This window comes from Mustela nivalis, assembly GCF_964662115.1.
Source record: "Mustela nivalis genome assembly, chromosome: 3".
Classification (NCBI taxonomy): domain Eukaryota; kingdom Metazoa; phylum Chordata; class Mammalia; order Carnivora; family Mustelidae; genus Mustela; species Mustela nivalis.
The window spans coordinates 75,757,443-75,772,228 of record NC_139022.1 but is presented as its reverse complement, the minus strand read 5'-3'; the positions used below and the strand labels follow the sequence as shown (position 1 = coordinate 75,772,228).

Sequence of the window (14,786 nt, the reverse complement as noted above, 5' to 3'; positions counted from 1 at the left end):
ATTTTAAAAAAAATTATTTTTTAAGATTTTTATTTATTTGACAGAGGGCAAGCATAAGCAGTGGGGAAGGGGCAAAGGGAGAAGCAGACTCTGCTGAGCAGGGAGCCCAACTCGGGGCTCAGTTCCAGGACCCTGAAATCATGACCTGAGCCAAAGGCAGATGCTTAACTGACTGAGTCACCCAGATGGCCCCAGGGTGTAGATTTTTTAAAATGGGCTTCTTTTACGTAGCAATACATAATTAAAACTATCTATGTCTTTCTGTGGCTTGTTAGCTCATTTCTTTAGATCACTGAATAGTATTCCATTGCATGAATGTAACATAGTTTATCAATTACTTACTGGAGGTCATTTTGAATACTTCGAAATTTTGGCCCTTATAAATAAAGCCATTATAAACAATCACACCTAAGTTCATGTGTGGACGTAAATCTTTATAAACCAGTTGGGTAAATATCTAGTAGTATGAATGCTGGATCATATAGTAAGACTATAGTTTTGTAAGAGACAAACTGTTTTCCAAAGTGGGTGTACCATTTTGCATTCCCACCAGAAGTAAATAGAGTTCCTGCTGATTGGCACCCTTGCAGCATTTGGTATTGTCAGTTGTTTGGATTTTAGCCATTGCAATTGATGTAAAATGGTATCATTTTACTACTAATCTGTAGTCCCTAAAGACAAATGATGTGGAGCGTTTTATCATAGGTTTCTTTGATAACTGTGTATCTTCTTTGGTGAGGTGTCTATTTGGAACTTTTGCCCATTTACTTGGATCGTTGGTTTTCTAATTATTTAACATGAGGTGTTTTTTTGTAGACTGGATTCAAGTCCTTTATCAGATAGGGGTCTTGTAAATATTATCTTCCAGGATGAGGCTTTTCCTCTCATTCTCTTAACAGTGCCCTTTTTGGAGCAGATGTTTTTAATTTTAAGAAGGTCCAGCTTAATCATTTTTTTTCATGGATCATGCCATTTTTACATTTAAAAACTCATCACCAAACCCAAGCTAATGTAGATTTTCTCTTATGTTTTCCTCAAGAAGTGCTACAATATTGCACTTTACATTTAGGTCTGTTATCCATTTTAAAAACATTCAGGTGTAAGGTCTGTTTCTAGGCTCATATTTTTGCATAGGGATGTCCAGTTTTCTCAGCACCACTTATTGAAAAGACTACCCTTTCTCCTTTGAATTGCCTTTGCCCCTTTGGCAAAGATGCATTGACTGTAGTTGTGTGGGTCTATTTCCCAGCTCTTTATTCTTTTCCATTGATGTATATGTCTATTCTTTTGCCAGTCATATATTACCTTGATTATTGTAGCCTTCTAAATCTAAAATCAGAGTGAGTTGTCCCAATATGCTCTTCTTTTTCAGCATTATGTTGGCTATTCTGTCTTCTTTTCCATATACACTTGAGAATTTTTAGTTTCCTAAGTCATACAAAATAGCTTGCTAGCATCTTGATTGGGTTGCACTGAGAACTGACATCTTGACAATATTGAGTCTACCTATCCCTGACAATAGAATATATCTCCCATTTATTTAGATCTTTGATTTTTTTATCAGTATTTTGTAGCTTTCCACATATAGGTCCTTTATATATTTTATTAAGTTTATACCTAAGTATTTAATTTTTTTCAGGTGATATCATAAATGGCATTTTTTAAAAAAATTCCAAATTCCAGTTGTTACTTGCTCATATATAGGAATGCATTTGATATTTGTTATTAAGTTGGTATCCATGCTCTATTCATTACTCTATTTCAGGGGGTGAGTTTTGAGGATTTTCTACATTGAAAATCATGTCATTGCAAATAGAGACAATTTTATTTCTTCCTTTCCAAATGGTGTACTTTTTATTCTCTTTTCCTGTTGCACTGGGGGGCGGGTATTTGATTTCAGTACTGTGTTGAATAGGATTTGTGAGAGAAAATATCCTTTCCTTGATCCCAGTCTTTGGTGGAAGGGCATCCAGTTTCTCATCATAATGTATAATGCTAGCAATAGGTTCTTTCTAAATACTCTTCATCAAATTGAAGAAGTTCCCCTCTGCTCATAATTTGCCGAGAGTTTTTATCATGATGATAGTTTTTATCAGATGTTAGGTTGTCAGATGCCTTTTTTCGTTTTTTTTGCATCCATCAATATGATTATATAACTCTTCTTATCCTGTTGATATGGTAGATTATATTAATTAATTTTCAAAGGTTGAACCAACCTTGCATACCTGGATAAATCCCACTTGGTTGTCATATATAATTCTTTTTATACATTGTTGGATTCTACTTGCTAATATTTTGTTGAGGATTTTTATGTCTGTGTTCATGAGCAATATTGGTCTGTAGTTTGCCTTTCTTGTAATGTTTTTATTTGGTTTTGGTATTAGAGTAATGCTGGTCTTACAAGTGAATTAGGAAGGGTTCCCTCTTCTTCCTTTTTCTGAAAGAGATTATGAAATATATTTTTCTTCCTTCTTTCAGTGTTTGGTAAAATTCACCAGTGAAGCCACCTGGATCTGGTTATTTGTTTTATGGAAGGTTACTAATTATTGGTTCTGTTTCATTAAGAGATACAGAGCTGTTTGGGTTATCTGTTTCTTTTTCTTTTTCTTTTTCTTTTTTTTAAGGTTTTATTTATTTGTCAGACAGAGAGTGCATAAGCAAGGAGAGCAGGAGTCAGAGGGAGAGGGAAAAGTAGGCCCCTTGCAGTGTAGGATCATGACCCAAGTGGAAGGCAGACGTTAAACTGACTGAGCCACCCAGGCAGCCCATGGGTTATCTGTTTCTTCCTGTGTGAGTTTTGGTAGCTTTTGTCTCCCAAGGAATTGGTTCATTTCATGTGATTATTGAGTTTGTGGGCATAGAGTTGTTAATAATATTCCTTTATTTTCCTTTAAGTGTCCATAGTATCAGTAGTTATATCCCCTCTTTCTTTCTGATACTGGTAATTTGTGTTTCTCTCTTTTCTTGATTAGCCTAGTTTATTAATTTTACTGATTTTTTTCAAAGAAAAAAGTTTTCGGTTTCAGTATTTTTGTTTTTTGGGTGTTTTTTCTTTTCAGTTTGTCTATTGGTTTCTCTTCTGTTCTTTGTCATCTTTGTTTCTACTTGTTTAGTTCTCCTTGCTCTTCTTTTTCTAGTTTTCCAAGGTGGAAACTTGGACAGTTGATTTTTAGATCTTTCTTTTTTTAACCTGTGCACTTATGTTATAAATGTTTCTCTAAGCACTGCTTTCACTGCATCGAACAGCTCCACTTTGAATTTTAAGATTTTTGCTATCACTTTCCATGATCACTTTTCCCCCCTCCATATATTCTTTATTTGTGGCTTACCATCCTTGTGTCATAGTTGCATTGTTATGTTTCTGAGAATATTAATTAGTTTCTTTGAAGTTTTCTTCTGTTTCATGCATTGTCTTTTTCTCCAAGTTCCTTTTGTTTGTTTTGGTGTCTGTGTTTTTGTATACTATTATATAGGGTATAACCACAATTTAAAAATAGAGGTAAAATAAGTAATGTGCTTTGTTAAATCAGGATGACATACCATTGTTACTGAAAATTCTTCTGAAGTTTACCTGTTGCCAGCATAATTATTGTTCCTTTTAAGGTAAACTTTTCCTAAGGGCACTCAATCTTTGGAGTACAAAAGTTTCACTACAGAGTGGCCACTTGTGAATTTCTCTTTATTTAAATTGCTTGTTATGAGTTACCTGTATCTGTTGAGTTGTGTTTTTCATCAAGTCTAGAAAAATTCCTAGGATTATCTTTTCAAGCATCCTTGTTTCATGCTCTGTAGTTTCCGTACAGGACTCCATTCCCATGATGGATGACTTCTACATCCATGTCTCTTCACTTGTTATATTTTCCTTTTTCTTGTCTTTCTGGGCTGCATTTTAGGTCATTTCTTCAGTTGGGTTTTCCAGTTCATTCAGGTTTCTCTTAAGCTATTGTTACATCTATTTAACTCACTTTAAAGTATCCTTATTTTTTCTGGACCTCAGGTATTTTCAGTTTATGGCAACTATCTTGTAAAACACTCTCATTTGTTTGTTTTTCTTACTTCTTTTTTTTTTAAATTTTTTTTAAAGATTTTATTTATTTGACAGACAGAGATCACAAGTAGTCAGAGAGGCAGGTAGAGAGAGAGGAAGGGAAGCAGGCTCCCCGCTGAGCAGAGAGCCCCATGCGGGGCTTGATGCCAGGACCCTGGGATCATGACCTGAGCTGAAGGCAGAGGCTTTAACCCACTGAGCCACCCAGGCACCCCTATTTCTCACTTCTTACTATTCCTCATCCCAGGCAACTGTTCACATGTGCTTCATAATGTCTGTTTTTCTGTTTGTATGTATTACTGCAAAATTTCTATTGTTTTTATTGAGCTTTACAAAGGTAACAGTATGGAACAGATTGGAAAAAAATTTTTTTTTAAAGGTCATTCGCCAGAGACCATGTAAGGGACATTGCTGTAGAGTCTTTCACTTTCTGGGTTTAGCTGATAGCTTTATTTTGATATCACCTAACTTGTCCCTCTATGCTTGGATTTCCTATAAATACGCAGTTCTAAATGCTTGATTAGATTCAGGTTCAGTTTTTTGGGACAGGAATACATTACATGTGATGTTGTATCTCCACACCAGGCACATAATGTTTGGGTCTTCCACATTTATTGATGGTAAAATTGATTAGTGGAAGTCAGATGTCTTTGCCTATTCCCACCATTATAAAGTTACCCTCCAACCTTTCATCTCACACTTCTAGAATATATTGATAACCATTGCCTAGTCTGTTAGTTGCATTAAGGATTTCCAAGAGATAATTTTTAAAATTTTAATACCCATCTGTATTTATTGATTGGAATTCTTATCTAAAAAAATTTCCCTCAGCAGCTACTTTATTATTCTAAAGTACATTTTGTAAATAAAGAGGTGGATAAATTATTGGCTCTTTTCCCTTAATATATGAACTCTCAGAGTAATGAGTTTGTGCCCTGGCAACCCTCTAATGAGTGGTGTTACTTGTTTTTGTTTTTAGTATCATTGTGATCTCTTGGTTTTTTTATCTATTTGATTTGTGTTCAGTACTTTGTAGCCTTCATTCATTTGATGTTTGGTTGTCCCATTTAAGATGGTAAGAGCCCCCTATCAATTAGGCTCCTTGCCCTTTTGATTTTATCCCTTTAGTCATTGATAGATTCCTTTAAGGTGTCAGGCTCATTTGTGGAGTTGGTTTATCTACTTTATTTGTAAAACTAATTTATTTGTACCTCTTTCGTATGTTCATTTTCTATTTCCTTAACTCCTGCTCTTAGTTTATTAGTCTTTAATCTTTTTTCTGTTCTGATATAAGCATCTAAAGCTCTAAGCATTTGAAGTACCACTTCTGTTGAATCAAACAAGTTTTTGTGTGAAGTATTTTTATTTGTATGTAGTATGTTTTATATTTTTGTCTTATATTTGGCATATGGTACTTAAAACTATTTTTAACTTTCAATTATGAATTCTTTGACTTATGTAACTTATATAACATGAGTTACTTAGATAAGTCTTTTAAAATTTACAATAGTGTATTGTATGTTATGTTGTATGTTATGTTGTTACAGTTGGTTTTCATGTCATTTTGTATATAAGGAGGCAATTTCCCCAAACAAATTGTAGATTACTCAAAGCAATTTGTATCTTTTTCTTATGTTTCTTGGTATTCAGTAGATGGCTTAATATTTATATGTTAGAGAATTAAACAAACTTTCATAACTTTTTATTTTCTAGGCATATAAGGATTAAATTCTGAATAAGTGTACAAGAAGGATGGATAGTTATTTTAAAGCAGCAGTCAGTGACTTGGACAAACTCCTTGATGACTTTGAACAGAATCCAGGTTTGTTGGTTTTTAATTTTTGATACTAAAGAAATTTTAAGTGTCTGTGATTCAGTTATCCAGATATAGAGTACTCTTAGCAAAATTTGGTTTCAGTTTTGGTCACATGGTTATATTGTGTAAGTTCACATTTCATTACAACATACTAGTCTGTTCTTACACTGAATAGAACCAATAGCCAAAAATAGAAATAAAGAAAGTAAAACTTTTCTCTACAGACACAAATTTAACTAAAAGACCTTTAAAATCAACATATTAGGGGCCTGGGTGGTTCAGTGGGTTAAGCCTCTGCCTTTGGCTCAGGTCATGATCTCAGGGTTCTGGGATTGAGCCTCATGTGGGCTTTCTGCTCAGAGGGGAGCCTGCTTCCCCCTCCTCTCTGCCTGGCTCTCTGCCCACTTATGATTACTCTCTGTCAAATAAATAAATAAAATCTTAAAAAATCAACATATGAGCCAGCTAAAAGCAGCTTAAAAACTATATATAAACTGGCATTTCATTAATATGAGATATTCATCTAATAATGAAGACTAGGAAACCAGAGAGAGAACCAAGAGGTTGGATTGTTTTTGAGCTCTTCTTCAGTCTGGTTTTTATATTGCAACTGAGTTATTTTGAGTGGAACTTCTATCACACTGTGACATCTACACTGAAAAGTAAAAGCCCCAAGTAGTTTAAATAAAACTACTTTTGGAAGTTATTATAATTTTGTAAGAGAGTAATCTATTTCTGATCTAAACAAAAGTTTAGTTAGTTTAGGAGTCTTAAAAAACGTATTTGTGATAATTTTGCTTTGGCTTTTCTGAATAACATTATATCTCTATTTTAATTAGATGAACAAGATTATCACCAAGATGAGCAAAACGCCTATGATTCTAACCACTGTTCAGTTTCTTCAGAGTTGGCTTCCTCACAGCTGACTTCAGTGCTACCAAAGGATCAACAGTGCATTAATTGTTGTGCCTCATCAGAAACATGCTATGAAACAAATCAGATTTCCCTTAACAAAACACTTGAGGGACTAGCTTCCATACAAAATGAAAAAAATGTAACAGGACTTGATCTCCTTTCTTCTGTGGATGGTGGCACTTCACATGAAATCCAGCCTCTCTATATGGGACGATGTAGTAAACCTGTCTGTGATCTGATAAGTGACATGGGTAACTTAGTTCATGTAACTAATAGTGAAGAAGATATTAAACAGTTATTGCCAGATGATTTTAAATCTAGTGCAGATTCTTTGATTGGATTGGATTTATCTTCAGCGCCAGAAACTCTTTGTGCTGCTTCAGCAGACCGTGTCAGAGAGGAACAGAATGATGTCAACTCTGAATTACAAAACAGAGAAATTAGTGAGGCTGAAGAATTGGGTACAAAAGTAGATACAGCAACTTCAGATTCATGTAATTACAGTGTGAAAGAGAATTTAAAGGATAAAAAGATCTTTAATCAGTTAGAACCAGTTGTTGATTTTAACATGCCATCTGCTTTGACTCAACAAAGTTCCAAAATGTTTGATGCCAAAGACAGTCTACAGCACAAGGACCAGCCATGTGAATTACTGAAAGCCAATAATGGTTTGGTAAAAGAGGAAGTAGATGTGGCAGTCATAGCTGCCACAGAATGTTTAGTAGAAGGAGACCGCACAAGTGCTTTGCCTTGCAGTTTTCCAAAAAATGAAGATTTATACTTAAATGATTCAAATGCAAAAGATGAAAGTTTGAAATTACCAGACTTTGCCTTTCAGGAAGATAGGACTGCTATAGTTATAAAACAGTCTGCAAAAGAAGGTTCAAGAGATGCGGATCTTAAAGATGATAATCAAGATATAACTCAAGATTCCTCTCCAGCTCTACATGTTTCAGGTGAAGAAATATACTCCTCACTGACATGTCTTCCAGTACCTGGGTCTTTGTGTGGATCATTAATTGAAAGCAAAGCACATGGTGATTGTTTACCACAGAATGAACATAAAGACAACATACAAGATGCAGTGCCAGTACATGAAGAAATACAGAAGAGTGTTATACTGGGTGGGGAACCATTGGAGGAGACTAATCTTTTGAAACAAGAAAAATGTAAAAGCATAATGGAACAGGGAAATAGAAAGGTAGAATCCAACCCGATGATAATCAGAGTTGAGTCTTTGGATCACCCTGGTAATGCAAATTCTTCTATAGCTACAGAATCTCAGATGGAGCCTTCTGGTGCTAATGCCCCAGAGTTTCCTGATCATTGTGATAGTCTCCCTTTTTCAGGCAATGATATTGATGGGCAAGATTTAGATTATTTTAATATTGATGAAGGCATGAAAAGTGGTGCACTAATTAGTGATGCTGAACTTGATGCCTTTCTGACTGAACAGTATCTTCAGACCAGTAACGTAAAATCGTTTGAAGAAAGTGTGAATGACTCAAAATCTCAAATGATTCAGATAGACATGAAAGGCCCAGATGATAGGAACATCAGTAATACATATTTCAATGCTGAAACAGGCGCTACTGGAGAAAGTCCTGGCATTAATATGATTTGTGAAACAGTTGATAAACAGAATACTACAGAAAATGGTGGCCTTTCTTTAGGGGAAAAAAGTACAGTTCCAGTTGAACAAGGGCTATCTAACAGTAAACCTGAGATTACAAATGAATTATCAGTCTCTGATATTAACAGTCAATCTGTTCATGTTGGAGGGGCCAGACCAAAGCAGTTGTTTAACATTCCATCAAGACCAAGGGGTTCAAAGGAACCAAATAAACCAGATGTTCCAAATACGCCTGAAAGTGAGCCCAGCATAGCAAATATGATTGTTCCAACCACTTGTACTACCGATTCTACAACTGATCCTCAGGTTAGCTTCAACTCTAATTACATCGATATAGAAAGTAATTTTGAAGGTGGATCCACTTTTGTAACTGTGAATGAAGAATCTCTACCTGTAAACACTTGCAAAGAAGGCATGGTTTTGGGCCAGAAACAACCTACTTGGGTTCCTGATTCAGAAGCTCCAAACTGTATGAACTGCCAAGTCAAATTTACATTTACAAAACGGCGACACCACTGCCGAGCATGTGGGAAAGTGAGTTATAAAAATCTTTGTCTTTTATTCTTTTCAGACATTTTAAATGAAATTTAATGTGACAGAAAAGCTGATTAAGAGATGATTAAAAGTTTTGGCTAGTTTAAAATCATTTTTCACCTACGTGGAAATATATAAACCACTGTCATTTTACAGATTGCTTGAGGGTGAATGAATGTTACCTTGTCTTGAATATAATGTACTTGGAAATGAGGAATGCTTATTACTAGTTTTTGTGATATCTAAGAATATGTTTTTATCCCTCTAACATTAACACAAGATGTCCCAAATTCAGTCATATCCCCCTGTGTCATTGGATTAATTTCAAGACCACTCTGCAGTTAGTGCTATAGTCTAGGGAAACATAGAGGGGGAAAAAGCAAATTGGCTGCCACAGCTTCAGAATGTTGAAGCTGACCTGTTTGCATTCTGACTGCTTTGTCTGTAAACTCTAAGGGCTGCCTATAGAAATAACATTGCATTTTTTTATTCAGCAATTTCCAGTATTATATTGGTCTCAGATCAACTCTCCTCTCTTTTAGAATAATAATAATACTCTGCTTTTAAAAGTTTTAAATAAAGGACCACAGAAAGCTTTTTAAATTTACAAACTTATTCATTAAAGAAAATTTTTGTTCTTTTCTAATTAACAGAATTGATTTAAAGCAATTCTTCTTGTCAGAGATACAATTTTAAATTCAGGAATCTCACTGAAGTAAAACAAAAAAGAACCATTTTAATAACTACCTGTGATTACAGTGATTAGAAAAATTATTTATGTAATCAGAAAAATGGTGTTTGGTTAATTAGATTTTGGGCTGCCTCTTCCCCTGCCTTCCATAGGTATAAATATGGTTCACACAAAACCAAATTTGATATTTTATTCTTTATAGGTATTTTGTGGTGTCTGTTGTAATAGGAAATGTAAACTACAATATCTGGAAAAGGAAGCAAGAGTATGTGTAGTCTGCTTTGAGACTATTAGTAAAGGTGAGTATTAACCTGACATATTTTCTTCCAGTAATTGAATATATCAAAAAAACAATCGGATTGTGACAAAGATAAACTTCTTTATTTTCTTAAGGCGAGGACCTAGTGTTGACTTATCTGGCTTAGGTGGGACATCCCATGGCTTGGTTTCTCTTCTTTTTGTTCTACTCTCACAATTAATACTACCAGTCTGGAAAGGAAGCATTCAGTTTCTGGAGTGGCAGTTCATTAACTTTTAACAGGTACCAAGTCCCTAAATGCTGCATTTCATCTTCCTATTTGTTTTGTCATCATCATTGCCATCTTTATCATCTTAATCTAAAAATTTACAGAATACTTAACAATAAGTAGAATTCAGTGTTATAAATTAATAGCATAAAGCAAGGTAATATTTCCCACCTTTTTGGAAATTATACCCTAAATGGGAATGCAAAATAAGTTAATAATATTTATGATTTTATAGATAAGTTCATAGGACTGTTACAGTATTGGCACATTTTGTCTCATATATTTTTTCCCTTCTCAATTTTGAATTTTGTTTGTATGTATTTCCCATTGTTTTTGGCTCCCTAGCTTAGCTACCATTATCAGCAATAATCTTGGTGGTCTTACTTGTGTTCTCACAGAGTGTGTGTGTATGTGTGTGTATGCATCATATTGTGGGTTTTTTCCCTCAAAGACACATTTGGCCTTTGGAGTACTTGGCATTTTCAAAGATTTGTTGACAGTTTAATTCCCAGCAAATAGTACTTGGGACTTTTCAATACCAGACCTGTATAGTAGCTCAGGTACTGCTTCCTGTTAGCCAGGAGAATAAATACCTGATAATAATTTGTTTTTCTCTTTTGAATGAAGATAAATTTTTTCAGCAATTCTCCAAAAAGCTCTGATGTGAGTCTATTAGCCTGAGGTAAGCTGCTTTTCTCCCTGCTGTTGACCTCTGCTCTGGAAGATAATAGAGTGTAAACTTTTTATATTTCCATCTTACCAACCTTGTTTATGAAGAGATTAGTTTAAGACTTTATAGTTGTTTTTTTTTTTTCCTGTGCTATTAGCCAGATAACCTGCTGGAATTCAGAAATATGAGAGCAAGTTCCCACATAATTCTCCCTCCCCACTTGAAAATAATTAGCCATTAAGATTTGAAACATTACTTGAGTTGACAGTTCAGATTTTTGGGTGAGCATTAAAACATTTTAACTGTAAGGGTCCAGGAGAGGAGAAAGTATAGCCATTAAAGAGACGCAGTAGGATATTGAGATCATGCTTTGGTTTATCAAAGAAAATATCTTGAAATGAATTTGGTTATCTAGTTGTCTGTTTTATTTATTGTGTTATGATATCTTATAGTGTGTATTTTCACTTAGGGTTCTATTTAACACTAATTTCTATACTACAAAAAAAAAAATACCAGTTATTTTAATATCAACCTTAAGGTGGAAGGTGGTAGAAGTGATCATTTAAAATAATGTTATTAAATAAGTTGAGAAAGATGGCTCAAGGTTTGTAAGACAAATTCCATGAAGGATTAAAAGAAAAAGATAGTTTAATTAGAGCTTATGGATAATGAGGAAGTTGTGCTGAGACTGTATAAGTTTCAGGGAATCTTGCATGTGAGTGCCATTAGGTAGATTTGGGGCAAGTTGGACATTACTCAAAACCCAGGGTAAGGTATATGGATTTTATTTTGTGAGTTGAAGCCATTTCATGACAGTGCTATCATTCAGGGGTACTCAAGGATTACTTTAGCAATGGTGACATTTATAGCAGATTTATTTGGAGAAATAATGAGGGGAAAGCTACCAGTGCTGTTCCATGTCATTTGGATGAAAAATCATTCAGCAGTATTCAAGCACTATTTTGCATTTTGGAGTTCCAGCTGTGAACAGAATATAGTCCTGTTCTCATGGAGCTTATTTCATGGAGCTTAGGTATGTGGGGAGAGATGGACAGTAAGCAAAGACAATATCAGATGGTGATAATATCCTAAATTAGAGTATAAGAGGGATAGATAGTAACAGATTGGTGGCAAGAGTTGTATTTTTTTTTAAAGATTTTATTTATTTATTTGACAGAGACCACAGTAGTTAGAGAGGCAGGCAGAGAGAGAGAGAAGGAAAGAGGCTCCCCACAGAGCAGATAGCCTGATGCAAGGGCTTGATCTTAGGACTCTGAGATCATGACCCAAGCTGAAGGCCTAGGCCTAACCCACTGAGCCACCCAGGTGCCTCAAGAGGTAGTATTTTTTAATGATAGGCAGAGTTAGGCTTTATGATAATATGACATGTGAGCAGAGAGCTGAAGGGAGAAAATAAAGCTATGTGAGTTTTTATGGGAAGAACAGTCCAAATAGAACAGCAAGAGCAAAGACTAGGTGAGTGCTTGCTTGACTTGTTGAAGAACCAGAAGGCCTGGATGGCTGGATCATAATGAATAATGGGATAGTAGTGACAGATGAGGTCAGAGAGAGAGCTAAGTGGGAAGGCAGAGGAGATAGGGATATAGACTATGTAGGGTTTTGAGAGCCACTGTAACAACTGAAATCTTCACTCCACTTGGGGGCCATTAAAAGATTTTAAACAGAGGAATGATGTGAGAGGGTTTATGTCTTAAAGAAATCACTGTGAACTGTATTGTAAATAAACTATAGGGGTACCAGGACAAAAATAGAGACAGTCATATTAAATAACGGTTACTTTCTTTAGTAGATAAACGTTTGCCAAATATAATATTGAAGTAATTAATTGGTAGCTTATACTGAAGTGGAGTGCTGCCAACTGGAGAAAAGACATTATTTTTGCCAAGTACTACTTTTTCTTGCTTAGCCATTGATTTCTTTCTCTTCACAACTTGAAAAATAGATAATTTATCATAATTTACTTTGAAGTTCAAAAGTATTTCAATATTTTAATATTTTTCCCTTTCTAGCTCAAGCATTTGAAAGGATGATGAGTCCAACTGGTTCTAATCTTAAATCTAATCATTCTGATGAATGTGCCACCATCCAGCCTCTTCAGGAGACCCAAACATCCAGTGTATCTTCACCTACAACTTTACCGATCTCAGCACTTAAACAACCAAATGTTGAAGGTAACTAGAAGAAAATGATGTGTCTTAGACTAAAGATAATTTTTTTAAAAGATTTTATTTATTTATTTGACAGATAGATCACAAGTAGGCAGAGAGGCAGGCAGAGAGAGAGGAAGCAGGCTCCCTGCTGAGCAGAGAGCCCGATGCGGGGCTCAATCCCAGGACCCTGGAATCAGGACCTGAGCTGAAGGCAGAGGCTTTAACCCACTGAGCCACCCAGGCACCCCCTAAAGATAATTTTTTAATGGAATTTCTAGTCTGATAAGGTTTAGTGAAGACAGAGAGACCAGACTAGATATCAGAAAAATTTGGCTAACAGATAAATGAAAAAATGTTCATCATCATTAGCCATCAGGGAGATTTAAATCAAAACCACATTAAGATACCACCTTACACCAGTTAGGATGGCCAAAATTAACAAGAGAGGAAACAACAAGTGTTGGAGAGGATGTGGAGAAAGGGGAACCCTCTTACACTGTTGGTGGGAATGCAAATTGGTACAGCTACTTTGGAAAACAGTGTGGAGATTCCTTAAGAAATTAAAAATAGAGCTTTTATGACCCAGCAATTGCACTATTGGGTATTTACCTCGAAGATACAGATGTCATGAAAAGAAGGGCCATTTACACCCCAATATCATAGCAGCAATGGCCATAATTGCCAAATTTTGGAAAGAGCCAAGATGCCCTTCAACAGACGAGTGGATAAAGAAGATATGGTCCAGGGATGCCTGGGTGGCTCAGTTGGTTAAGCAGCTGCCTTCGGCTCGGGTCATGATCCCAGCGTCCTGGGATCGAGTCCCACATCGGGCTCCTTGCTCAGCGGGGAGCCTGCTTCTCCCTCTGCCTCTGCCTGCCATTCTGTCTGCCTGTGCTCGCTCTCTCCCCCCCTCTCTCTGATAAATAAATAAAATCTTAAAAAAAAAAAAATTAAAAAAAAAAAAAAGATATGGTCCATATATACGATGGAATATTATGCTTCCATCAGAGAGGATGAATAGCCAACTTTTGTATCAACACGGATGGGACTAGAGGAGATTATGCTGAGTGAAATAAGCCAAGCAGAGAGAGTCAGTTATCATATGGTTTCACTTACTTGTAAAGCATAGGGAATAACATGGAGGACATTAGGAGAAAGAAAGGAAAAGTGAACTGGTGGAAATTGGGGGGTAGATGAAGCATGAGAGACTGTGGACTCTGAGAAACAAAATGAGGGTTTTGGAGGGGAGAGGGATGAGGAATTAGGTGAGCCTGGTGGTAGGTACAGGGAACTGGTATGTATGTGTGTTAGAAGGTTGGAAGAGCAACTCAGAGAGTGAGTCAGAGACTACTAACTATTGGAAGCAACCACTGCTCCTAGAGTTGGAGTAATGAAAGGTGGAAGGCAATATTCTAGAACTCAGTTCCGGAGTACTAAGAGGTGTTTGGTTCTCAGACCTGGGATTCAGGGTGTGCCTGGTGTTATGATTTCTGGAAGAACACCAAATAGCAAATGCTGGAACCATCAAGGGGCTTCATAGGATTGGTGTTCAGTTGAATGAAGGAGTATTCCAGCCTTGATGTATGGAGTACTGCAAATCACAGGGCATGCACCTATATCTGGTGGTACCACTGCTGCAAGGATCCTGGCAGGAACTAGAAACAGAATTATTTCTCTTCCCACCTCCCAGTCTCCCACCAGTGCTCTTGGCAGAACGTGACCAGAGCCAGCCAACAAGGGGGTCTGGGAGTTGTACTTTTCCAGACTTAGACCTGGCATCA

General features: G+C 36.0%; 1 protein-coding gene and 1 long non-coding RNA gene across 11 annotated transcripts in view; one reads left to right on the top strand and one right to left on the bottom strand.

Moving 5' to 3' along the window:
- LOC309861668 overlaps positions 1 to 14,786 on the bottom strand; it is a 70,942-nt gene that overhangs the window by 16,824 nt on the left and 39,332 nt on the right. The gene's annotated exons all lie outside the window — the stretch shown is intronic.
- ZFYVE16 (zinc finger FYVE-type containing 16) overlaps positions 1 to 14,786 on the top strand; it is a 50,674-nt gene that overhangs the window by 8,910 nt on the left and 26,978 nt on the right. For all 4 annotated transcript variants that reach the window (XR_014310094.1, XM_082724734.1, XM_082724732.1 and 1 more), the window contains 4 exons: positions 5,762 to 5,870; positions 6,704 to 8,946; positions 9,840 to 9,936; positions 12,865 to 13,026. Coding sequence is in view for 3 of the 4 variants with exons in the window: in XM_082724734.1 (XP_082580860.1) it covers positions 5,801 to 5,870; positions 6,704 to 8,946; positions 9,840 to 9,936; positions 12,865 to 13,026 (2,572 nt within the window). In the remaining variant the exon portion in view is untranslated. The remainder of the gene's footprint in view (positions 1 to 5,761; positions 5,871 to 6,703; positions 8,947 to 9,839; positions 9,937 to 12,864; positions 13,027 to 14,786) is intronic.